This window comes from Chaetodon auriga, chromosome 4 (genome assembly GCF_051107435.1).
Source record: "Chaetodon auriga isolate fChaAug3 chromosome 4, fChaAug3.hap1, whole genome shotgun sequence".
NCBI lineage: Eukaryota > Metazoa > Chordata > Actinopteri > Chaetodontiformes > Chaetodontidae > Chaetodon > Chaetodon auriga.
Genome location: NC_135077.1, coordinates 3,916,605 through 3,944,130, shown reverse-complemented (window position 1 = coordinate 3,944,130; position 27,526 = coordinate 3,916,605). Strand labels below are relative to the sequence as shown.

The 27,526-nt window shown below is 42.9% G+C and overlaps 1 protein-coding gene across 4 annotated transcripts in view; it reads right to left on the bottom strand.

Moving 5' to 3' along the window:
• mast1a (microtubule associated serine/threonine kinase 1a) overlaps positions 1-27,526 on the bottom strand; it is a 70,195-nt gene that overhangs the window by 14,034 nt on the left and 28,635 nt on the right. For 3 of the 4 annotated variants that reach the window (XM_076727457.1, XM_076727458.1, XM_076727460.1), the window contains 13 exons: positions 21,872-21,960; positions 19,800-19,875; positions 19,160-19,232; positions 14,540-14,700; positions 12,084-12,159; positions 9,082-9,291; positions 8,860-8,961; positions 5,586-5,718; positions 3,558-3,625; positions 3,303-3,379; positions 2,032-2,240; positions 978-1,116; positions 488-620 (listed from right to left, as the gene is read on the bottom strand). In XM_076727457.1, coding sequence (XP_076583572.1) covers positions 488-620; positions 978-1,116; positions 2,032-2,240; positions 3,303-3,379; positions 3,558-3,625; positions 5,586-5,718; positions 8,860-8,961; positions 9,082-9,291; positions 12,084-12,159; positions 14,540-14,700; positions 19,160-19,232; positions 19,800-19,875; positions 21,872-21,960 — 1,546 coding nt within the window. Of the gene's footprint in view, positions 1-487; positions 621-977; positions 1,117-2,031; positions 2,241-3,302; positions 3,380-3,557; positions 3,626-5,585; positions 5,719-8,859; positions 8,962-9,081; positions 9,292-12,083; positions 12,160-14,539; positions 14,701-19,159; positions 19,233-19,799; positions 19,876-21,871; positions 21,961-26,397; positions 26,601-27,526 lie in introns of those variants that run through there. The other variant, XM_076727456.1, reaches the window with a different exon arrangement.

The window sequence follows — 27,526 nt, the reverse complement described above, 5'->3', positions numbered from 1 at the left end:
TCCATTTGCAGATGTGAGTTGATTACTGGCAGACAAACAGATGCCTGCTTCCACCCCGAAGAGCTGGAGGACACACGGGCCAATCTGACTGATTATGACCGCTTTCATTCAGAGCATAAACAATAACTTTAATTGCAAAATGGTATTGTGATGGAGACAGAGACCATTAACGATTCACTCATTCCGACAACACAGGAAGCATTGTGATGCAATGTCTTTATTTGGAGATTATTGATTTTGCCAGATGACTTGGCAGGTTGGCACGCATGGCTGGACAAGACTGAAAGAGGCTGTGAATGCCAGTCGCCTGTTCATCCACCATACGGCCGAGCTCAGAATGACACTAATTTGCATTACACACACCGACTCATTCATACAGCTGCTGATTGAATGTCAGCATTTCTTCTTTATAATGCGGTGATGATGTGCTGCAATTAATGTCTACAAACCCAGCTTACATGCTGATGCCAGGTTACAGACACTGTACCTGCTTATCCAGGAACTCTCTGGCGTCCTTCTCAATGTGTCCCTCATACAGGTTGGTGGTTAGGCTCATTAGACCCATCTTTGACAAGCCAAAGTCTGTCAGCTTGATGTGTCCCATGGAGGTGATCAGCAGACTGTTTGGAGAGAGAAAACAGGAACTGAACAGTTCAAATCTGGGAACAGTGCAGAAAAATACAGATATAATGGAGCATGTGGTTATTTTGAAAGGTTTGTCACAGTCTCAGAGTAAAGTACACTTGGTTTTTAGAGCTTTTTTGCTGCACACACGGCCAATAAAAGAAGTAAGACTGAAGCAAATCAGTAAAATATCAGGCTGAAAAACCAAAACAATGAGCTGAATGATGCTAAATGCTTATTAGAGCTGAGAGGAACTGCAGGTGGGTGATACAGCAACCCCTTTCACATTACACAGAGCCATCTGATCCAGTATTATGCAAGAAATATTGATTAGCCCAGCTTTAAACACTCACTTGTCAGGTTTGAGGTCTCTATGCACGATACCATAGTTGTGTAGGTATTCCAAAGCCAAAACAGTCTCGGCAAAGTACATCCTCGCCAGCTCAACAGGCAGAGCCCCGATGTTCTTCAACAAAGTGGCACAATCCCCACCTGAGAACACAGAAACACCACAAGTTATTGCTACTGAGAGTTACTGAGGAGAGCACTGACAGTCTGCAGGTCCTCTGAGGCAAAACAGCATCAACGCATGTGAGTAATACTAATAGTACTCTCATTTTTATGATGCACCTGAGCTTATCAATGGGTATTTCTATTCTTTTTCTTTGGCTTATAATCCACTTTTGCACCCACTAAAGCCACATTTGGCAGTTTCATCATACATGAGTCACTCACGACTACCCTTCATGCTTCAGTGTGTCTCTACACCGGCATAGGTGCTGCTGCAGCCAAAACGCCGACACCGTCCTGAGCTGCCCTCCAGAATATCCAGCACAACTGGAGAGGAAGATGAGGAGGGCTGGAGCAGCAGCCTGAATCTGCTGACCTTCTTTGACTTTCATGGTGGAGAATCACTGTGATAGTGAAATAAGAGTCTGCCCCCCTGGAAATATAAGTGAGTGACTGCACTCCCCCATATTACTTTCGCTTCCTGAATCTGAGCAAGACAAAGCCATCATTTGCTATTCGGGTGTTTATCTGACACTTTTATCCAGAGTTAAATAAGTGAAATGAAAACGCTGAATTAGCTTAAACTTTAAGGTCAACATCACCAAAAGCAAAGAGCAGTTAAAACTGGAACGATCAAGGTCACAGCACCCAGACAAAAGGCTTAAAAGACACAAATTGTGTGCTTATTTGGAGAAGATCATTGAAGCTGGAGAAGCGTTTGGTCAGGAAATATGAGGCAGGGAGAAAAGGCTGAAAAGCATTGTTCTTAGTTCACAAACGAGAAACGGAACAGGAAAAACATCAAATGTCCACTCAGATCAAATCCTAAATATCTTGTCAAAGTCCACCCTCAGTGTCATAAAAGTGTGTCAACAAAACCACATCTGACTCCCTTACCCTCAACATATTCCATGACCATGCACAGGTGTCTGCGAGTTTCAAAAGAGCAGAACATGGAGACGACAAAGGGGTTCTCTGCGAAGGTGAGGATGTCCCTCTCTACGAACGCCTGTTGGATCTGGTTCCTCAGGATCAGATTCTGCTTGTTGATCTTCTTCATGGCGAAACGCTGACGTGTCTCTCTGTGGCGCACCAGGTAGACGGCGCTGGAGAGAAGGCGAGAGACACGAGTGAGAGCTGAAGGGAAAGCTGGTGCCAAGGTGAGGTATGAAAAGACAGCAGGGTAAGACAGTCATGGAGTGCACTGTGTGGGAAGAGCTGACAGATAAAGTCTGGCTGAGTGGATATTAAGGTTGATATCAAGACTTAAAATCCTCTGGAACAAAATGTTGAGCTCCAAAGAAGGACCCTTTGAGTTTTTGAAGTCAAGCTCGGAAATATGCTTGTTCTTTCACATGGGCGGATAATGGGGGAATAATGGAGGCCTCACAGCTGCAGCGCTGCCCTTTCTGATCACAACAGCCAGCTTTAGACAAACTGAGACTGCAGCAACATGAGGAAACCACATGTTATTGCTTTAAATGACTGCTTGTTGAGTACAATAAGTTTACATCATTGACTTTTCAGCTATTCCACAGCACAGCGGCTGCACACATGAGAAAATGCCTTAAAAATGTTTTCTCCTTGAAATCTGCTTGGATGTTGGTGCTTTAATTATTCTCCATTCTAGGATGAAGGACTGGAACGCTGCTTTTACTGTCTGTATTAGTTATTCTTATTTTTATTTTTTTCTGTGTCAGGCTAAATATAAGGTACATCCCACATGGGATTACACCGCACTGTGACAGCTCAAACACGGGAAATATAACAAGACATCCTGCCATACTAAAATCCAAAGACAACAATACGTTTTGCACAAAACGGCGGAATAAAGAAAAAATAAAGTAATTAAAAGTCAGCCGTCCATGCTTAAAAAATCTGCTTCTGTTTTTATCTAACTGAACAATTCTAACTGAGAATTAACATTAACAGTTAACATTTGACAACAACAGCTTGTATGTTACATTACTACCAGCGAGTTTCCACACTGGAGTACTGTAGCAGAATGTTTTAGACTGGTGTCTTTCATTCATTACTGTTACAATACACTGCAGTGTTTTAGTGTTGCTGTAGTCGAGGTTAGGTCTTGTTCAAACACTGTATATATAAATCACTGGGTTTGATTTGGTTTCGATGAAGGATCGATACGGCTTCAGTCCACTGCTTACCCATAAGCTCCGTTGCTGATCAGTTTGATGCTCTGAAAATCTTCTTCGCTCGGTGGCTTGATGGCTCTCCCTTTTCCCTGGTGACACATTTTAAAACCATAATTAAAATCTGCACAAAGACGGTTTGAAAGGAATGTTCAAATGCTAAAATGTCATCCTTGATGATTGTGATAGCTCTGTGTGTGTGTGTGTGTGCGTGTGTGTGTGTGTTTTCGAGTGTTGGTGTGTTTATGCAGTCATACTGTATGTGTTCACCTCTGCTGAGTCATCGGTCTCCGGAGTATGTGGACCCTCGCTGTCATAGCTGTCAAGGCTCACAATTTCTGTTGAGAAACATGTTAGTTAACAAGGAAGCCTGGTGTCACCATGAAAAGAGGCATTTCTCATGCTAAAGCACCGGGCCTCCCACGCTGCTGGGAGCAGATAGAACATTTGCAGCTGCTCAGACATCTTTAACAAAACAGCTATTCAAGTTTCAAAACAGCTGAACACGTCAGATCGCAGAAAGAAAAACAGGAGAATTAAAATAGCTTCTTCTTATTAATTTTTCTTGTCTCCGTCAGCTCTCCCTCCCTCTCACTTTGTATTTCCTCCCTCCTCGAGCAGCACTGGCAGCTAATTTTCAGTGTTCTCCTGCTCTTGTATGTGACAGCTGCTCGAACGCACTGATTATAGTTCTGTTTTGTTAAAGCAGGGAAATAACTGAATGGTAATTAACTTTGCAAAGCCTTTACAAAGCCGCTCTGTATATATTAACATCTTGTAAAATAAAAGTCATTCAGCTGACAATCGTACATTCTGTCAGTTCTGTTTGACGCTGAAAACAACTGATCTTGTCTCTGCAGGGAACTGAGAAAAATAAACGAGAGTGTGAAAGTGTGGATGTGCAAGCAGCTACCGCACGTGGGTGTGCATGTGTGTCTGCATGACAATGAAGGTGCAAGAGAAAGTGCAAGATCAAGATATCAAGTGGCACGTTGTTAGCAGAAATTTACTGAGAAGGACCGAGCTGGCCCGTATTTTTCACGAGTTCTGAAATAAAACTGCAGCTGTTTATTGCGAAGAGTCGTTCCAGATCATTTAACCCATCAGCTAATGAAGAGCTCTTGATGGATTAGAGTGGGAGCGGCTGAGCAGATGTGAATTAGCGCTGTGAGTTTGGGGGCCGACTTTGAGCCGTGCTGATTGATGAAAGACGGTGATTTCACCGCACCCCCAGCCAGTTAATGATCCAGTCAGTCCAAACTCTGCATCTCCTACATCCTCATGCTGAACATCCAGGAAAGCTGATCAGCTGCACAAATTAACTGTACTCCAGCAGACAATTTTAAATTGTTGACTCGTGTTGTTTTGGAGACAGGAGGTTGGCTTCAGAGGAGCGGAGGCCGTGGAAGGGAGTGCGGTGGTGGAGCAGGTTGGTGAGGGAGGAGGGGGGCCTGGTTTTCATTTTGTAACTCCTCATATTATTCTTTGTCTTACTTTGACTTTGGTGACAATCATACTCTAAGTTGGGGCTGGCGGATGTAAACAGGAAGTATAGCGTTTCCATGGAGTTAGTTGTGATTAACAGCTTGAGCGCCGTGTTTTCAGTCGAGATTTCTTTACAGTTTTGCACATCGGCACCATTTAAAATGTCGAATTAGCTATTAGCATTTCCGGTTTGCAATGTACCCATGAATGTACAGACAACTCTCACTGGATTACTTTGATAGTCCAGTAAACTGGAAAATGCACTGATTCTCAGGCAATCTCTGGAGTTATCAGGTCATTTTTCTTAATCCTAAGTGAATTTATAGATATTTGTTCTGAATGGACAAAGGAGATAATTACATCCTTGGAAGTGTAACTCTGAATCTAAAAGTCTGCAATATGTCCGTGTTAAAATTGGACAAGAAGAATTACGACTTTTGACACAAACTGTAACAGTCGGCTGTTCGGGGTTTTAAATGACCTTAAGTCTCTCTATGAATCGTTAACTGCTGGTTGTGTTGATAAGTGCGCTGTGGGACAAACTACATCAACTAACTACAGAAGCTTTTAAAGTAACAGTTTGAGATTTGGGGGAATAAGCCAGTTTGTGGTCTTGCTGAGAGTTAAATGAAAAGACTGATGATGTCATGCCTCTCTGTTAAGTATGGAGCTCGAGGCGGGAGGTGCTTAGCTGAGCTTAGTTCAATACTGTTAATTCCTCAGTCTACAATCACCAATCAAGTTTTCTTTGTCTACAAGGAACCAGCCAATGTCTAACAGAAGACACTGAAACAAATGAAAACTCTCTCTCACCCTCCAGAGGGTCTCTGGTCAGCCCCAACTGGCTGATGATGTATCGAGGGATGTCCGCCTTCATGAGCTGTCCCTCCTTGGCGTGGTCCTCCGCTGCCTCCAGCAGATGGTAAAACTCTTCAGGGTTGAACTCCTGTCATTGGAGGAGACAAAAACTGAACTGCCAAAAGGAGCTACAGTATAAAAACACCTAAAAGCTTGAACTGCCAAGCTGAAGATCTGTCATCAGCCAAAAGAAGGCAAAGAATTCAAATGAAGTCTTCAGATACATACAAGATGCATGACAACAGGAGCTAAAGAGACACTGTGACAGACGATCACTGTTCAATTAACATTCAGCAGCATAAAATATCCTTGATTTTTTTTCTTCTGCAATATTTCATTTACCCTCAAACTAATTTTTCATGTGAGATAAAGAGAAAGTTAACTTGTAGGTTTCTCATCATGACGTAAGATTTTTATGATAATCATGATATAGATGATACTGTGACTTAACGGGAGGTTAACAGAAAAACCAGTGTTCATCGGGTTATGATTGGTGGCCCACAGCTGCGTATTGAACCGTGATAACTAAGTTCCTAGTGAGCAGTAACAAAGAGACGTGGTGACACCTAACAAAGGATGACTGTTAATGGACTGGTCATATATTGTGTCCCACCATAACCATGAATCAGTGTAAGTATAAGTATGGCCAACTTATCATCACAAAACTAAGATTTACTTTGATTTACTGCAAATTCATGGCCAAACACCACTAAGGGGCTGTCAAACAAACACAATCAGTGTTAATACACCTTCGAACTTTAAATTGCTTTCTTGAAACATCCTTTTTCCCAGTGAAACAGCCTTTTGTAGCGTCCTGTGGGATTCAGTTTCAGTCCTGTTGGTGGAATAACATTTTGATTAGAAAGCAGAGCCCGGGGCAGGCGGGATCATTTCCTTCCTCTCCCGCTCTCTTATATCTGCTCCCCTCGACCAGAGAAAAAAGAGAGAGTACGGAGGGGGGGAATTAACCTGCCTCTCTGATAGCCTGCTCTGCTCCAGGATAACATTCTTGCAGCTAACAGCCTGCTGACCGTGTGACATTTTCACCAAATCAAACCTCGCCACTGACTTGAATGCTAAGTGAACTCCACGGCCGTGGACGACATTTTTATCTGCGTGTGTGTGTCTCCTCTTCTCTAACCTAAGGGCCACGAGGATCTGGAGTCCCCTCCACATCCTGCCTGACCCTATCGACCTCTTCTGACGGTCGCCTTGGCAACGGAAAGATGAGCCGGGAGGGTTGGAGGAGGTAGCTCGTCAATGATGAACACGTGACGCCATCAATCAGGGAGTTGATAGCCAGGTATGGCTAATCCTCCGTGTACAGAGGGCCTTGTTATTACAAATAAATTTAAATTAGTTACGTAGCGTACATGTGTCAACACGCCAAAAGCATGGCTCTGCCTCTCTGCTGATTTGATGTGCTGCTGAGAAGACTGACAAGCGGTGAAAGTGGACAGAATATTTTACTCTTTTGAGTTAAGTTGGAAAAATATCCCGTGGCAGTAAAGTGTACTCCGCTGCTGCATGCAGCATGTCTGATGGAGTGAAGGATCCAGCTTATACAAAACCATGACCTCTACTGCATAACACTGTAAATGCATACATCCACATCTCACGTGTTAAGAAAGCTGAAGGTGAAACTACATCTACTGAAAAGATGTGTATGCACGAGCATTTTCAAATGTAAGGGCACATAGTAAATATACAGAACAAGTGCAAGAAGGAGGCGGAGACTGGAAGAGGTACTGTCTTTTCACATTGACTGGATTTGATTGGAATGAAGCCACGTTCACTGATCACTTAAAGACATCAAGTCTTTTGCAATCCTTTAAGATTTTCCGTTCACATTGAAATGTTGTATCCTCGAGCCTTCCTGCTTATAAAAGGGCTTTTTCTTTGGCAGACTTAAGAGGGAGCTCCAGCGATCCAGCATTTCCATAAAGTCAGAGATTCACATAAAACACACATGCACACAAAAAAACAACTGGTCTAAGTCAAAGCCGCAGAGGTATCCTGACCCAACAAGACCGGATGCTAAACATTTTAAATCTCAATTCCAACCCTGATGACATTATCGAGGTTATTATGCAGACTTTGGAGTTTTCTTTCCAGAGCCACAGAACAGATTATACAACTATTCTCACAGGCTGCGAAGTCGTACTCCTCACGAACATAAGATGAACTCCGTGTGTAAAATCAGTGACCGTTATGAGATGCAAACCCCCCGATGAACTCCTGGTGAACCCTTTACAAAGACGTGTTTCTTTCTTGTGTGTACAAGGAGCTGCAATCCTTTCAAGTCTTTCTGAGAGTAGCTCAAAAAATCTAATTATTACTTTAATCTCTCCAGAATAAAGAAGGCGGAGTAAAAAAGAGCCATTCAGCAACAAATCATAAATGTGTGTGTATGTGTACGTCTGACTGCATGATAGGCAGCAGCAGTTAATCTTTGTTACTGATGTATTATGTTTTTTTCTTCTTTCCTTATGTGGGAAAATACAAGCAGGAGAACGTGATCATAGTGCGGTAATATTCCCAATTCTATTTTTATTTACTTGTTAATTTTTTATGTTCTGCAGCCAAAGGTATAGGGCACAAAGGGTAGGTGGGCTCTATATCTGTGGTGCTAATTTGCCATAATTAAAGGTTTATGCTTTCTATATTAGAAACAGACAGGGAAGTGGGCACACTTCGCCTCTGTTTTTAATGAGATTACATGTAGGTCTGTTATTATGGAGATTGCATTCCTTGTACGAGTGTATAAATAAATCTCTTTTATTTTAAATCCTTGTGAACCCACCAAACTAGATGAGAAAATAAGGTTAAAAAATGATCACAGAAAGATAACAGGTTGTTTATTTGTCACAAGTAAAACAAATGTGATGCGAAAGATAAAGAAAAAGCGGAGTGACAGAACAGCTTCCAGCTGTGACACGTTTAGAAAACCTGTGCCTCATAACTTCAGACTGAATACACAGGAGACAGCCTGCCCACTTCTGCTCATTCTTTAATGCCTTTTCAGTGTGAGGGAGCTGACCCTCCATCTCCATGTGGGAGGACAGCAGGTAGGACACGAGTCTTTCCCAGCAGATGAGGTGGAACACACTCAGAATGTAGAAAGATCTTGTGACTTAACTCAATAAATGTTCGTTTGGTGGATCTGTATCAGTGTGTGTTGAGTCTCAGCTTGTGTGACTGTACTATCAGATAGAGGGATGGGACTCACCAAACACTCGAGGAGCCTGGCTGGACGAGATATGATGATGAAGAGTTTTTTAACCAGCTCAATGACGAAAGTGAGCTCCGAACTCTCTGAGCGCTCATACGCCTGATAGAGAGGGAGAGACAGACAGAAAGACAGAGCGACAGGGTCAGTTAGAGATGTGCAGAGGTTGAACTGAGGCTTTACGTTCCTCTCCCCCTCCACGGCTCACACATCACAACTCACGTCATGCAGCAACTTCTCCAGGTTTTCCTGCAGCTCACAGAAGTAGACACTGGTGATGAGGCCCTCGCGGGATTTGGTCAGGCAGTCCCTGGCCAGCTCAGCTACCTGGTGGTGGATGAAGCTGAGGACCCCATCGGCCAGTGGCAGAACACTCTCTGGGGAGTAGTTCTGGATGAACTCTGCAAGCCTCTCCTCCATCTGAGCTGTGGCCTGATTGAGTACAAACTGGTGGTTAACAGTCAGTTACTGTCATGTTGTCAGGCCAGTGTTCATTAATGTAATCAACTGTCCCAGACGACAAATTAAATCCCCAGAAAGGCAGCAGTTTGATCACATTCCTCCCCTGGAATGGGACCAATTTCTTCTGTCCATATAGTGTGTTTAGCTTAAACTGAAGCACGACTGGTGATGCTATGTGTTGTTGTATTTACAAATCCAGCGGTTATGGAGCAAAATGATCATTTTTAGCTCAGTTCTTTGGTCTCCACCACCTCCTCAGAGAAGTATCTGTCTCTTCAGCAGCTAAATGCTCCACCATGTTCACCAGATAGTTGCTAACTTTGTCTGCTGTTTGGTGCTGAACAGGTAGTGTTCAATGAAACAGCTGCCTGCTGCGGTGGAAAATGTCATAACGCGTGGGCATCACCACCTACCTCTAGATTTGGATGATATTACTCCGTAGTTTGATCATTAAAAACACAATGTCACATTTTCATTTTATTCATTGTTATTATAAAACTATCGAAGAGCAGTCAGTCTTTTTGGAAGAACAGGAAGTAGCTTAAATGATGTTTACAAGATCTGCTACAGATGGAGCCGCTAACTTGTGTGAAAATGCTTTAAAAAACGTGCAACATTATCAGATTTTATGCTCCCTCTAAGTATCTATTTCAGATATGTAGCTGTTAATTATTCTCCTTATAATGATGGGGAAGATGCAACAATGTGAAGTCTTCATTTACAATCCTGGGAAATGTGCAATAGTATGTGGGAAGACTCGTTAGCACTGCTTCATCGTGCATCACTGTGAACGAGCACAGGATGAAACTGATGGTCTGTGTATGTGCGTGCGTTTTTGTGAATACAGGAAGGTGTTTGAGGAAACCTGCTTGTGAGCGGCATACATTCGCTCGCATAGACTTCCCTGTTCATATGACCAGTTAGCACTCTCGGATGCTGAGTCATGCACCCATGTCTCAGTATTTAGTGCCAGCGGACAGGTGTAAGAGGTTAGGTTACAGTTTGGTTACGTATTGGCCCGGAGCAACACGCGTGATCTAGTTGATTTTGTGCTTCTCATCAATGAATCACAGGTCAGGTCGAGCATCTCAGTCAAGGTTATCCTCCAGGAGTTTCACACACTGCAGAGTAAACAGCTTACCAAGAACAGTGAAACACAGTCTCAGCAGCAGCCCTCTGACTAAAAGCTGCCTTTATGTTGGAGGTCAGAGGAGAATGGTAAGCCTCTTTCAAAGAAACAAGGCCACAGAAATACGGAGATAACAGCTTAGTGCAACAGAGGCAAGCATGAGCTAATCTCTGAAAACACTTATTGGGATGTGTTCAGGACTGCCTTTGACCTTTGGGATGTTTATGCTTATTCTATATAAGAAGGGACAATGTGCATGATTTAATATGAACACTTCATGTTAATCATGCAGATGTGTCAGATTCAGCCACACAGGCTAAGAGATGCCCTGAGGCAAGGTCGTAGGTAGTGTTTGCACCACATGATATGCTTCCTCTTCATCTTCGGGGCCTGAGTGCCATGTGGCACATTTCCAGGACTTAAATGAATCCAGGATTTCAGGCAAAAATGTGAAAAAGCAAAAAGGGCAACACTGGTACCTGTCGTCTGTGGACCAGTACTAGTACGTCTATTTTTTCCTCTCCATCACATCTCTTGTCCCTATACATGGCTTTCTTTAATGCAAATAATCTTTCTGTTACTTCACAGTCAGTGTGAGAGAGGCGGGAAACATTTGGAGATGAAGTAAATAACATGTGATAAAGGTCCTCCAGCTGGGAGTCAAACTGTGGACACTGTAGTTACAAGGTATGCGTACTAACAATTAGGCTACTGGGATGCTCCCTTTACTACTTATATTCCGACTCACGTGGCGTTGTGACCATGCTGGGATGATATTCACTGAGGCCCTGAAGACTGCGCTGCTCCTTGTTGAAGGAGAATACTTTTCTGAATGATTGGCTGTTGTTCTCAGACCATATAGCAAACTTGTTTTCTTTTTCTGGAGGTTTATCCTTCAGGACATCAGTAAGACATACATGTATCCCAGGATGCTACCCAAATGTTGCTCCAGGCTAAGACACTGCAGATTAGACCCCAGCGTTGCCTTGCTAGGCTGTGTTTGTTTTGCAGGTGGTCATATCGCTCCAACTCTCCAGAAACGCAGGAGCCTTTCTGCTCTTCACCTCGCCCAAACATCCCACTGCCGCGCTCCTTACATTAGCTCCTTGTAGTGACTTACATCAGATCAAGTCCCCGATGTTAGTCTACAACCTCTGCTATGGTGAAACCTGTTCACTCTACCAAGAACCATCACATCCACAGTCTGCCTGGAGCCCTCCTCTCAGTCCTCAGATCTTCACAAACATGTGGCAACACTTCTCTCTGCTCCCACAGTCATTTGCACTCGATACAGACTGCAGAAACCTGCACATGTTCCAACAAAACCACCTATTGACATAATTTTTTATTTGTCCTCCACGGATCAAACCCTTTGTGTTTAGTATCAGGGTTCAAGCAAAATAACCCAAAACCCGTAAGTGCATGTTCTCTGGTGTTTCACAGTGAAAGCAGTTGGGAAAACAATGACGACCACCGTTCTAGAAGGACTTTTAGTTTGTTTTTAGTTTGTTTACTAGTTGTCAGGTTGTCAGAGGTAACCACTGACTGCATGCTCATTGTTTGTGTGCGTACTTGATGTGTGTATGCAGGGTTGCAGAGTTTACACTTGTGTATTTGTTTGTGTGAGGCTGACCTTGGGGAAGCGCTCCTTGTAGACATGGTTCATCATCACTATTTCATTGTCATAGCAGGATGGAGAGCGCCCCGGGCTGAAGGGAGACAAACACAGAGAGCAGGAGTGTAACACACAGCTCTGACTGAGGAAAACACAAAAGGCAGGAGTGAGGGGAGGCAGCCTTGGAGACAGAGAGATGCTATTCTGTATTTTTTCACATCAATGAAGGAACAATTCACCGCTCCCCCACATGTCCTGTCTGTACATTATGCTAATCGACCGATCAGAAAATCAGTACGCTCAGTTCAGTTCCTCTAATGCATCTGGCATCCTCCTGCATGTCATGCCGCTCTCATTACAGGCATCAGGCGTCAGAGTCACATGTACACTTTCCAACACGCACATGCAGAAATAAAAGGCAAAGACAACTCAACATGTGGCAGAGAAGAGGCCCCAGAATGTAATACTATCACATCATAGCAGCTCATAGAGTGCTGAATGAGACATTCACAAAGAAGAAGCATGTTATGGAAGGATGTCTTGTGGGCAAAAACATTAGAATTTCGCGGATGTGATATGAATAGTGATAACGAGGCCTGCCAAGGTACACAATACAGGCATTCTATATACTGAAGCTGCAAGAGAGGCTATTATCTAGGGCAGCAAGTGTTGAGGAGCTTAATATGAAAACTGAATACTGATTAGTAGTGACGCGTTGTATGTGGTTGGGGCATGTTGCATCCAGAGGGGGGCTATAATAGGTGTGGTTGGGGGGAGTGTACACCAGAGACTTCTGCTAATAGAGAAACTGCTGCACTCTGGAGACGCTTGAAGCACCGGAGGGTGGACTGACGTCGCTGTAACAGAAGTGGTGGTGAGCAGCTGAGTATGTTTACTCAAGTACTAAAATCCAAAGGTACTTGTTTTTTACTTGAGTCCATTGTCGACTACTTTTGACCTCCGAGGTGAATGCTGTAGCCTTTTTGATACACCACTGCAACTTTGACTGCAAAAAAAGCTGGGATGCTGCATTAAACATAATTAAAACAGTATGTGATGATTTTCTAAGCTTTTTTTTTGACAAATACTTTGAAATTGAAAACAGTACAAAGAGAACATATTTAATGTTTGACCTCAGGTGCAACTAAAGACTGGGAAAGCTGTGGAACGCTCCAGAAACACCTGTTTCACACATTCCGCAGGTAAACAGGTTCATTGGTAACAGGTGATAGTGTCATGATTGGGTATGAAAGATCTGGGCTTTGTAGTTTTTAGCAAGCATTCCTTTAACAGTATATATGTTGGGGACTATATTCAGCTGCGGATGCAAACATATTTGATGCTCTTCTGAGTGTTTGCTGCAGCAGGAAAGTGTTTATGGGATTGATTCAAAATAAGCTACAGTGCCTGTTTTCATGATGGAACATGTCACCAAGTGCAACAGTGTGGCAAGAGTTTTTGGACAGCGGTGGGGGTTTATGGCACAGAGGAGTTAACTGTAGCAGATTTGGCTACACAGACAATACACCTATTCTTTAATCAGTAGTTAAAATTACCATAACATAAAAATGCTGCCTACATATCAGTAATAATCCAGTATCATAAAAGCACTTTTACTTTGAAATGGCATATTTCATAGTGTGGTGTTGAATACTTCTTCTGTGACTTCTTATTGATATAAAATACAAAATATTATATATTTACATATATATATGAGGGGGAATCCAGAAAACTTTCGTGACGGAGCACAAATGAGACGAGGGACATGAAGAAAAGAGTCTATACTATGCGGAAACAGTGTTTTATGTGGAGAAATATGTTTTTACTTCCAATTATTTCATTTACATGACAAAGCAAAATGTCTCTCATCTCATTAAATGGCAGAAAATGAAGCATTCAACAGCACTGACACACACAAAAAGGTGAATTATAAAAGATAAGCAATAAAGAGGCTTGTGCTCTCAATAAATGATTGAGAGCCCTCAGCATCTCTTCACGACACAATGAATTTGCTCATGCACACTAATTAAGGCTTCCCTTTCAAAATCTTAAAGGGCAGCTTGATGTCCTTAAACTGAAACTCAACAAGCTCAATTTTGGTTACTTTTGTTTATTTCTCTTCACCAGATAAAATCAGTTACTTACGAATAAGGCTTTGAGCAATGTTGGCACTTTTTTTTAAATAATCAAAATGACTCAACGTCAGTACTGTAGCCAGAAAACACCCTGACGGTTGAAACAATGAATCATGAATGTTTTGTTTTTGGAGGAAAGTGTCACAACATTTTTTCAACTGTGTGTAAATGCAAGATTTGCTAAGTCAGCGACTGGCGGCTACTTCCTGCTACAAAACGAAACCAGCACCTCAGTCCTCATACGGCTTCTGCTCTTACGCATGAATCGCATGCAAACAACCTAAATGAAAGCAGTTGGGGGGGATGGGGCATCTTTAGCCCGTGACCTGCCACTCTCACCTGAGGCTTCGAGAGCGAGGGCGGACGTGCGGCGAGCGTCGGCCCCCGTCATCGTCCGTGATACTCTCGGTGCTGCCAAAGTGCTTGGACAGGAAGTGCAACTCGTCCATGGTCGGCTGGAAGGGCAGCTGGTGCAGACGCTCCTGGGATGAGCTGGACGACTGCAGAGAGACATGAAAAAGAGACAAGGTGAAAATGCGAACTGCCCTTTGTTAGATCTTTTTTAAAAGCCTCCGCTGCTGCTTCGCCGTCAATAGTCCAAAAATAGACATCCAGTGATGGAGAAATCAAAAAACAGCAAATGGCAACCTTAAATGATGTGGTGACAATGAGAGAAGAGAAGAGAAGAGAAGAGAAGAGAAGAGAAGAGAAGAGAAGAGAAGAGAAGAGAAGAGAAGAGAGCACAAGGTGTACTATGATGCGAGTGGGTGGAAAGAACTGAAACAAAGAAGCAACAAACTTAAAAGAACAAGGAAGGGAAAGAGAGAGGTGGAGAAACAAGAAAAATATCCAGAAGGACTTCGTGTAGGAGGGCAAAACAGAATAATGTGGACTGAAAACCAGAGCAAAAAGACTGCAGGGAACGAAAGAGTCACTCCTCGTAAAAGTTGACTGCTGCTTTAAGTGTCTGCTGCCTCGGGGGGCTTAATGGCAGCGCTCTTTGGTTTTAAACAAAAGACTTTTCTTCAGCGCAGGAGGGAAAAACCAGCCCGGATCAATGGGAGGTTTTAATGAACACATCTCCCAATGGGACACCATGGTTGGTGTTGGTCACACAACGATTTCTGCTGTAGAAATCCATTAGAAACTCCATTCAGTTACTGAAGTACTATACTGTTCAGTACTTCAAGTACTGAAATGATGATGTGAACGCAGAAAGTCCAGCCATCAGAATCAATTAAGAGGCTCCCTGGAGACGCAGAGAGCTCGCAGGCTGAGGAAAATGCCACTGGATATGACGGTTTTCACAATGGAACGCTGTCTCGTGTCTGTCTTGTTGATTTCATGCAGTCGCAGGGTGCATCTCGGTTCACTTTACTGCATCCAGCATTTCCTTCGCTTGTGTCTTAGTCCCTCCTGCTGAAGACGTGACAGCAGGAAAAGATGCGAGGAGACGTTTTTAGAGAAATGAGATGTCCTTTCTGTCTCACCTGGAGTCAGTTTTCTGATGACCACCTGATCACCTGGCAGTCAGCTTCAACAGCTCAGTCGTCTCTTATGATGTCTTGACTTTTCCATTTGCACATATAGTGTGTACTGTCCACATAATACAGTAAATACATTTACTATTTCAAGCACAGTTTCTTTTATATATCTCCTCCCACACAGAAAAACAGACTTAAATCAATTCTCTGCATGCTTTCCCTTTAAAAAAACAGTTTGAAGCATCCACACGTGCATCTAAATTAGTGAACGCAGATGAGACATCATTTATTCATTATTTGTTATTATTATTTAATAGGTTGTGGTGAGAAGGTCTCATAATTTGCAGAAAACGTTTGGGTCTCATAATTATGGCAAAGTGGAGCTATTATCAACACATTACATCAGGATGTAGTTTCTTGTGGGCACACAGAGATTTTCAGCATCACGTGTGACTTAATGGAAATGGCACGTGTAAAAAATGTGTGTATTGTTGAACTCTCCTCCTCTTCCAGACTGTAATTATTATCCTTCGTACCGGCGCAAGAAGGAAGTGGAGCCTTTGTGATGAATGATGCAAGATGTTTATGGTTCCTTTGTTTATGAGACGCACAGTTAAGACGGATCAGCTGATTTGAACCAGTTGAGATAATTAAACTTTACACGACACCTGGGTTGTTGCTTGCTCCACCTCCACCTTCTTTTGTTTACATTTCCAACTATTTCTGCAGCTTGTCTGCATAAATGTGGCTCATACATGCGCGCGCACGCACACGAACACACACACACACACACACACACACCTCCTCCTTTCAAGTGCTCTGTTCAGTATGCAAGGGTCCTGCTGTAACTAATCAAGCGAGTAATGGCCAATGTAAGAATCAGCAGAGCACTGAAACCTGACAGGGTGGAGGGGAGTGATGTAGGTGGAGAGGAGAATGGCGAGACTGAGAAACGATCTTCGACCTCATCAACCAGTGAAACGAGATCAATCAGGTGCCCGTAGCGTACGTCGCTCCATATGTGCCGCTTTGAGGAAGAAGCACGAGAAGCAGTCAATGAAAGAAATGATGTGTGAAAAAGCGGCAAAGATGCAGAGGAAGTGATTGTGTTCACGACGGCACAGAAATGTTCAGCGAGTGGATTATGAGTCAACACCTGCCTCCACCTGAGCGTCATACACATTAAGGTCCATTTCTCAAATGGACAATTTACCAAATGGGCCTCGGCGGTGTTCGTTTTGCTGAGTCGTCTCCTGTGCTTCAAACATCTTTCGTTCAGACAAAAGTGAACTTTGTCTCTCTGTTTGCTTCAAAGCACGTTTCGCTTCCACCTACTCTGGCTTTCATTTGTCTCTGCTGCCCCTGTTTATCATCCGTCTCTGCTTCTCTGGGGATTAAGTGATGGATAGAGAAATAGTTGCTAGAACAGTTTGCGGCTGCGAGGCAGAAGTACAGATTGGTTACATTTCATTGCCATTATCCCTGCTCCACACTTTCCATCGGCTGCACATAAATCAGGTCGATCATAACTTAGCAACTGATTAGTTATTTTTAGTATGATGCATGTTCTTCTGCACTAAAAGGCACTGAAATAATCGGGTGAGACTCGCAGCAGCAACTAGAAAGTCAAAGAACACAGGGGCGTGTGTGTGTGTGTGTTTGTGCATGCATGGCGTTTAGCTGCAAGTGTGGCGTGTAATCATTTCAAAGCAAGTAGAACATGCAACTTTAGAACATGAATTTATAAGCAGACCAGCACGCACCGATTTTATGCGTGAAAATATATGCAAATGAATTCTGATTTGGATACATATTCATGCAAAGGGTGCAGAACCCACCTCACCAACTTAGCACTGCATGGAAAATCTAAAATACTTTTTTGTGTGCTGATTTCATGACTTCTGCAAGTAAATTAGAAGAAAAGAGGAGAAAAATCCGATCCCACGCTGGTGTCAATGACTTTTCTCCTGTTTGTCTGCTAAAACTGGAAATCAAAGACAGACCAGATCCTTTTTAGTCGTCCCAGTATTGAGAGGGCAGACATGAAGGAATTTCTGTGTGACAACAACACAACCCTCAGCAGAGGCTTCAGGGACATTTGCACTGCGCTGTGGTGTCCTGTTTGATAGCCACAGGTTTTGTGTTACAAGGACACACTTAGTCAGCTGTGCCCTACATTCAGAAAGTATAAGGCGCAGTAGCTGCTGCAGTAACAATACCCGATAGATGAAACAAAGTTCTGACTGCTGTTATCGCGTCTGTGGCACAGACCAGTGGATCCCAAACGGTGCGCCGTGAGGCAAATTCAGGTGCTGTGACAACCATACATTATTATAGCAACATACAACTTGTGGTAAAACATAATCCTTGTCTCTGGTGTTTGTGTCAGCACAGGAGGAGGAATCATCCGCTGAACGTGTGTATTTCCCAGTAGGAGTTCCTCCAGGAGCTGCTGGTCTTAGCAGAGCTTTGTGGGGGTCTGCTGTAAAACCCGGAGCACAGTTGTCTTTCTTTTTGTGGTTGTGAACTGGATTGGGCTGAATTGACACTGACGCTTTAACAAGTGGATTGAACCCTGGGACACTGGGACCATCTCTCACACACATATGCGCACACGCAGAGTTGTGGATTCATAATTTATGGGACATTACAAAGACTTACATTCATTTCCTGAAGAGTTACCCTAACCATTAAACAGAACCACTACTTGCCTAACCCTAACCTTAGCCCAAGTCTTCGTCCTAAAACTTAATGATTTAAATCGTGGGGACCTGCATTTCGTCCCCACAAGGAAGACGAGTCTCCACAATGTAACAGTGCAAACAGATTTCTGTCCCCACAGCGTTTTTGTCGAGCCAACAACTGGGCAACTTGTGGCCAACCTACTCCACCAGCAGCTACAGCAGCCTCATGTCGATGTTGGAGGCCTTTTTGGCAAAGAGTGGCAAATAAACTGCACTTATTTCAACCTTAGCAGGAAGAAGTGCTTCACAATTTGCCCCTCATTCAGCCTCTCACACACACGCAGTCACACAGCGATGGTGGTGGAGCTGCATATCTGCAAATAGGCTGGAAATATGTCAGTCAAATCATCACCGGGGATGTACCCATCTCAAACACAGAATTGGTTTCAGCCTCGATGCTCAAGTGGCTCGGGTATCAGAACTTGACTGATTCACATTAAATACAGTTAAATTAAATGATTCAGGTATCAGTTAAATTCATTTAGTCACAGACTCAATTTTGAGTGCCACAGCAATCACTGGCCTCATTATACGATTCCAATGAGTTCCACACAGTGAGCTGCTCAGATTTTAATTTTGGTAAAATGGAACAATGGTGTCAGGTTCACGATGGTTGAGGAAATCAGACGGTTGAAGTATTTCCAAAATGCTTCTAATGAGTGTGAAATGAAACAGTTTCATAGCTGAGCTCTGAGTGTGTGTGTGCACTTCTTCCTCCTGTTAAAGCTCACCGTTGAACTGGGAGTATTGGTGCCATATCCTGAGGAAGGCAGAGAAGCCAAGGACCATCTACGACCATCAGCCCTGAGGAAAACACATAGAGGTGGAAAAGGGAGAACATATGTTAGAACAAAGAACGATAAACTGTTACCTCTTTCACTTTCAACAGCCAGAACTCAAATATCAGATTCTATTTTAGTCCCTCCAAACAACACAATTGGCAGTTAAACAAAAACAATCCCACCACCTTCACTTCCTTTCACTCTATCCAATAACACTTTGGCTCCTTTTGTTCCTCTCTTCCCTCAGGCCTTCTCCAGCCCTCCCCGAGTCTGACACTTCCTCTGAGTGAGCGATGAGGGACGCAAGTTTGGGCAGAATCCCGGCACCTCGCCTCATTCATCTGGGCCTGCTGTCACGCCTCAGTCACACTGGCTCTCGGTGGGGGCAGCGTAGGACAAAGACAGGGCGGTGGCATGCAGTTTCATTTCGCATGTTTGTGTGTGAGGGTGTGTGTGCGAGTCCCCCATGAGTTTCACTGTGTGTGTGTGTGTAAAAATAATCCTTTCAGCGATTTCCCTCAACTGCTTCGCGCTGCTCTTGTAATGTTGCATGTGTGACTTTTTGTGTGAATAAAGGAGGGATGCCAACCTGCGAGAGGAGGCGAAGGAGAAGTGGGCAGGTCCGCTCGGCGAGAAGTTTCGCGGGCTGTCCAACGGACTGCTTCCTGTTAGAGTACATATGGAGAGGACATGACAGAAAACACAGGCTGTGGGTTATTGGTCGGATAGTGTACCTTAATTCATTTTAAATTTCAGATTTCATTAAGATTTCATTCCCGTTTCATTCAGTCAGCCTCACTTTTAAGGTCATATCACATTTTATCGGCCGACATCAAGAATATGAGATCAAATTTTGATCTTTGTACATTCAGTCAACAGAGACGCTGAAAATGCTGTTATAACAAAAGCAACTCCATGTATATTCACTGTGACACCTACTTCAAAGACACCTGGAGCAACATCTTATCTGGTACTAATTCTGTTCACGAAAACTGTGACTAAACATGTTCGTTTTATTCCTTCACCAAAACGCGAGGATGATAAGAAGGTAGGCTCTGACTGCGACAAATGGCTGCTTCGCTTGCTGCTTGATGTTGTGCATTACTATGACAACCGGCAACTGGCTCCTCTTATGTCATCAGCTGCTGCATATTTCACAGTTTCACGGTGATCATGACATTTGTCGCCTGCTTTTTCAGTTTTCACGTTTATATTCTTTTTTCAATCAGGTGAAACGTTATTGAATGGTGAATAAAAATGCGACGGAAAAATAATCTTGAGGCATTTAAAGGCTCCGAGGGTGGGAATCACTGCTTTAGTGGTTTGAATTGTGCAGGTTGCTGCAGTGATGTCAGGTTGTACTGACAGACCGTAGAGTACACATCACATCACTGCGGCGAGGTGAGACTGTGGCTAACTGTTATTATTATTATTTTTTTTCAACACCAAGGGCCAAATGTATCGACCATTCATACACACGAAAAGTGTATTTACACCACTTTCCACGCAGGTTTTAAATGTATGAAAACCCACAGGCGGTGACAATGTGCACACTGGTACACATCTTTCACCCCACGCGTACTGATTAATACGATGTTGCAAGTTGGCAATAAAGGGTAATAAGAGTGTAAGTTTAGGTGACATTTTATTTAGAGCTTACATTACACTACATTGTGTTAGGATGTAAACAACAGGTTTAAAAAGCTTCACATGGTGATGCCTGATTGGTTAACAAGTCTTAATTTCATTCTAATGTTGAGTAAATATGTTTCTCAGCGCGCACGTATAAAGTAATTATAATGCTAATGAAATAATTACACACATAATCTTTATATAAAAACTTACACCTTCAGATGTGACCAGTTAACTAGTCCTTAAAATGCCACTATATAAACTCTCTCTGTGTGCAGTAATGAACTTCGTTTTTAAAAACCTCCTTCAGGGTCTGCGGCTCAGAACTAACAATATTCAGTGCTTCAGTTACTTTCTGCCGTTTCACTTATTTCATTTTATTGGTCAGGCCAGAGTTTAGGCTTCCAAACACGATGCATTTTCTTCTCAAGTTTACATTCAGTAAAATTGAGCTTCTTCTCCTTCTTCACTTGCTTCTTAGATGCTTCCACCATTTCTCCTAAAACTAGGCTAAATGCTGGTTCTCTATATGCACACCAGGCAGCTGGGGCTTGTGCATGTGCGCACAATTTCAAGATGATTGAAACGTGAGAACAGACCTACGTGAGGTTTTCCACATGTGACCAAAAGATTGTGCACACAGATTTCCACACCTTCCACAGCTTTATACATTTGACCCCAAGGTTTTACGTAAGGAAGTTTCAAACAAATTTCATGTCCTAATGCATTGAAAAGCTGCAAATAGACACTGACCAATGTAATTTAGTTAACTCCCACTGAGACAAGCTAAATTCAGAAAATCCAACAATAGAAAGTCAAAGAAAGTGTTGAAAACTGTGAGCTACAGGATATAACATGCAGCTTTTTCTGAAGCTATTTTTACCCCTTATTCACTCATTTTCTGTTCATTCATTTTCATGTTGTCGGCTAAAAACAGCCATTTAGTTTTCTAGAATTGACAAAATTCTAAAAAAAAAAACTAATTATGAGCACAATACACTGTTAGTACTATAAGTCTGGCATACTGACCTATGTGTCCAGGCAGTGGGGAGTGTGGCCGTGGCAGGGTGGGGGATGTACTGGTCAGGATGAGGCTTTTCCGGTTACTGGTTCTGCAACTAGAACATACATGAGAACAAAGAGCACATCAATATTTGTCTTCATTATATTTAAGGCTCCATCGATACCAGCCTGATGACCCCCAGGTTAATGAACACACCATTTCTTTCTCTGTATGCTTACTTGTCACCTTGAGTAAACGTATAGCCTTCAGTATGTGTGGGTGTCGGTTTTTATCTCGAGTACAGTATGTTTTCTGTGTGTGTGCGCGCGTATGTGGAAGCACATAATGCAAGACTTTATTGACACCCGCCCATTCACAGGGGAGAGTGACAAAGCAACAAAGATTTTTAATTTCCTCTAGGTCCAGCCCCGCGACGGCTGCTGCCATGAAATATGATTGCAGGAGTGATGAGGCGATGGAGAGACATACGGAGAGGAAGTAAAGGAGCAGGGAGGACGGGTATAGACCATTGACTGGACTTACTGAACCATAAAGGCTTCACTCGCAGCTCCTGCTGCCACTGCTGGATGTGGCTTTTGAATTTCACAAAGGAGCGTGCGCACACACACGCAGACATGCAAGGGTTTTCATCTTACATAACAGCCCGTGAAGTGGGAAGTGGATTGTTCAGGTGTTATCTTCATGTGTGGATTGGGTTTGCTCTTAGGCCTTTCGTGCTTGTCTGCTCGTGCTTCACTGGAGTGCCTGTCAGACCAGATTTTGCAGAGCTGAACCACATCTGACAAACAAGACAAGTTTGCTCCATGTTGCATCAGCCAGCATGCTGCTCTACATCTGCGCAGGAAGTGATCATAGACGCACACATAAAAAAAAAAACGGTCACACTGGATATTTGACGTATCTCCCTCAATCTATAATCTATATTGCCGTCTTGCAGTCCTCCCACATCCTCCCTACCAGCACCTCTTCCTCTTTTTGATGCGAGTAGTTCTTTCCAGCACTGTGAGACATCAAACCCTGGCAGGATTTTATCGGTGGCAGTGCGCCTCTGTGGGCGCCAGCTGAGGAAGAGCTTGTACTCAACCTTGCAGAACAGAGGAGGATCATATTGAAATATTTAAGGGAAATGCATTAGCTTTGGACGGAGGGCTGGAAGTGGCATAACGCCGTCCTGCGCTACAGCACTCAGAAGATGAGATCAGAGGAGAAGGGGGAAGGGTGGAGGGGGAAAAAAGAACAAGACAAAAAAGTCAAGAGAGTGGAAGTGCATACATTATATTCCTCTGATGCACTCGGTGTGTCATGCTCCTCTTTTCGTCAAAGCACAGTTATGCTCTTGAACCTGCCTGCAATCGTCTTTCCTTTCACTCGCTCCTTAACCTGCAGTTTCTCAAATCCACATTTTCGCTGCTACTCTTCCTCAATCAAAAGCTGAATCACTTGAGCATACGTTAGTCAAGCTTGGCTCCAGAGCATATTCTTCGCTTTTGATTCATGATTCATCACATCTACAGCAGCCTGACTCCACCAGCGAACCGTCAAATGATTCACTTTTAGGTGGAGGGTCTAATGTTTCAAACCGCGTATTACAGGGAAAGGGATTTAATCTGCCTCGTTTCTGTGACTTTTTCTTAGTGCTCATCATTGTCAGTCACAAGACATCTCTTCACCGTCTTTCGATAATTCGTCACTCATCTGTTTCTCCTTCATTTCTTCCGTCTTTGCTCTTTATGTTTCTTCATTCTCACTCTGCTTTCTCCTTCTTCAAAATGAATTCTCTCACTGATGAATAATTGAAATGTGGGAAGTCCAGAAAACTCACTCTCCCCCTCTAACTCCCCTTTTTAGGGTTGTAGAGTCGAACAAACTATTAAAGACAGCAACAGAAAGAAAACCCACCAGGGTAAAGCAATCTAATCTTCCCATAAAGCCAGAAGTCTCTTGCAGTCTCAATGTTTTATAACATCGCTATCTTAAATTAATGCTGCAAAAGGGCATCTTGCCCAAAGCATTTGTACTCTAAAAAAAAGGTTAAATAGGAGTGCTGCTCCGTATTCTTTAGTCCAGCAGCCAGCCACATATTTATCACCAGTAAAGGTCACATTAGAGTCCTGCCACTTCCTTCAAAAGCCATGAGATGCATCGATGATAGAAGCAGCAAGATGGAAGAGGACGGCAGAGACATCCATCAGTACTTTGAGATGATTTGGACTCAGCTTCTTTCAACCTGCCCTTTTGATTTTGACCTCAGTCAGTAATTTACTAAAGTTCAAAGAACGGCTTTTGGCAAACCCCAAAATCCATGCAGAAAAGTACATTTTAGACATGGGGTTTATTGTACTGAGACATGAGATAATAATAATAACCCATCGACTCAACACAGAGCCTCGTGACTACACTGTAAATTAGTCCATTGGAGTAGATTTTGAAGCTCTGTCTGGAAATCTGTCTTTAGCTGCTAAATGTTAGTTGCTAATTTTGTCTACTGTTTGGTGTTGAGCGGGTAGCATCCACTGGATTTAACAGAGCTGATCCAAAACATAAAAGGGCTCAAAAACAAAAACAATGAATTGAAAGACATTAAAATGCTCTCGAGAGCCGAGGGCAACGGCAGTTTGGTGATACTTCTCTGTGGGTTCATCACGTTCACTTTGCACAGGCTTTCAAACTCCTCTGATGGGATGCACTCCATTCTTTCAGTAGAAATTCCCTCATATGATATCTTGATTGTGATGGAGAATGCTGTCTAGCACGTTGGTACAACAACTCCCATAAATGCTTAGTCAAGGTTGAGAAACGGGCATGTGCAGCATTTCCATACATGTCACTGAGCAAAACAGCATTGACCGTATTGTCATTACATAGGTGGCACTGGAACATCATGCAGTGCATCTGCATTTGTTATGTGACTCCATACTTTAAGGCAGGTTTTTCCCTTTAATTACCTCCACCAATGAGGTTATATTTTCAGTTTGGTTGCTTGTTTTGTTTGTTAGCAGAATTACAGACAAAAGACTAACCCCATTTTTATGAAATTTGATGGAAGGGTGAAGCATGGGCCAAGGAAGAACCCATTACATGTTGGAGTGGATCCAAATCACAGGGTGTACACATTAATTATTTTTCATTTTGTTAACATTTTGAGTTAGGGCATTTGGCCTTAGCAGAATAAATGTCATATATCTTAAAATCCAGGAGTTAGTAAAGTTCAATAGTGACAAAAGAGCCAATTGTAGAAATATAATGACTCACTCTCATATCACAATCCTCACTGACGGGCACCAGCAATCCTCTGGGGTCACCTACAGTCGTTATGGAGCACTTGGGACAGTGGTTTCATGAAAGACTTTTCTCAAACTAAAGTGTGGCTGTGGAAATGTAAATAAACACATACCATGCAACTAATTATGTAATTATCTTACTCACATCCAAATGTGAATTGTCGGCAATAAACTCCACCAGAGATATTAAGAAATAATATTGACTGTGACATTTGTGCTCGGACTGTAGACCTTGGTGGTGCTTTATGCTGCCCGAGCGCCCTTCTATTTGGTAAATGTAAACAGTAAAATAATATAGAAATTAAAAAAAATGTGCAAAGCAAAGGACAAAGGGATGTTCTTCAACTCATCAGAAAGGCAGGACAGCACAGAGTGTTTAAGGAGGAGTTCACATTAGCCTCTCTTGTCCTGCCCTGTTCCCTGTCTCGCCCTGAAATTGTGGCAACATAATTAGCCGTCACAGTGGCAGCAGTCAGTGAAGGTTACAGGACAGGAGCTATAGGTGGCTGTAAGGGATTATGACTCACACGCTATAGATTCACTTGACTGAGGAAGCAAAGAAGACAAGGGAGGAGGGAATGTGTTAGTAGTGATGTGTGTGTATGTGTGCGTCTTTGTGTGTGAATGTGACTTTAAATCACTCTGTCACGGTTATGGTCATGTAGCCGAGGCTCATCCTGCCTCAATCTGGCTAAGAACGTGTGTGTGTATGTGTGTGTGTGTGTGTAAGATAGAAACTGTTAGTATGCTGCACGTTGCCATCTTGAATCATAAATCTGAAGCTGCTCTCTAGTTTTGTGATCAAATGTAAACACACACTCACTTTACAGCCAAACAATCCTGCACTATGTCACCTCCACCTCCATCCGACGTATATTCGAATTCACTCAGTCATCCACATGCGCATAAATGAATTTTGAATAGAAAGATGAAGCTTTACTGAAAACGAGGCACTTTCCTTTCAAATAATCAAACGCATTCATATCCCATTAGGTTCATCAAGAAACAAATTCAGTCTATATATAATGAATTGACCGAGAAGAAGAAAGATGAAGAGGAGCGAGGAGAGGAGAGGAGAGGAATGTACTACGTTACCATAGAAACAGATTTAGTCACACTTCAAAAGAAGCAAGCGGTGACATCTCTGACTCTTTCTTTCTGCTTTCAGCCAGAAAAAAACAGCAAGTTGTGTTAAACAAATGAAATCATGAAGGTAAGCATCAGACCGGTCTAAAAAAATCTGCTCTCACCCAGCAGCGAGCCACAACACTGTGTGAATCAGTGTCTGATGATACGGCCGAGCCAAACAGTGTTTGTGTGTTTTTATGTGAATGCCAGTCATATAATCCATCATAATCCATTGTGTAATCCATCATGCAGGCTCAATCTGTGTGTGACAGAGGAGTAGCAGTGAGGCGCGTGCTGCTGTCAGTCAGACAGAGCATGATTCATTGGGGTCAATGGTGCATGCTGCTATTGTGTGGGCCTTTGTTGACGGACACCAGAGCTGATGAGAAAGCTGCGACTGGGAAACAAACTTTTATTGTGTGCGAGAGAGAAACACAAGCGCGTATGTGTGAGTCTGTCAAAAGGTGCAAAGCAAGTCACAGTTTTTCTGTTTGTTTTGCTGCAGGATGCAGGAGGTCTCGAGAAACAACCTCCATAATGACAAACAGTGACAGGGGAGAGAAACAAGGGAGGGGAAGAAAGAAAGAAAGAAAGAAAGCATGAACATAAATATTCAACGAGTCTACGCTGACTTGAGGCACAACATGAGACGCTTTGACTTTTAACCAAAGCCACAATCTTTACCTTTCCTTTAAAGCTGCTCTAATCATTATTTCAATGTCAAACATGGATCAAATGACTCTGTATAAGGTGCAACGTGATGCATGTAGAGATGAAGCAGGTAAGATAATTATCACAGATTCTGCTGCTCCCCTCAGCTTTGTGCAGCGTTTCAGTGCCTTTCAGCTGACTGTTTTGGTTTTGTTGGTATAACATGGTTAAGATTATTCGAAGAGAGCGTTCATTTTTGTTCATAATTTTATCTTTATATGAATGTAACATTAATGTACTACAACGGCATGTAGGCTCTGTTGCTAGCTACATTAGCCAAATACTACTCTATGTGTATGTGTGTGGTAACATGAGTGTTTCTATGTTTCTGCTATCATCACTGCTGAAGATACATGTTCCAGAACAGCTCAGTGACCACATAGTTTGTCTATTACCAGAACAGATGAACTCTACTGGAAACCATGGCCTGTGGTGTCTTTACATTACAAGATCACATCTGTTACACTGCTGTTCATCCACTCTGATAAACCCACTGTACACTTCCTGCTTCCTGCTGGAGCATTTAGCAGCTAAAGAGAT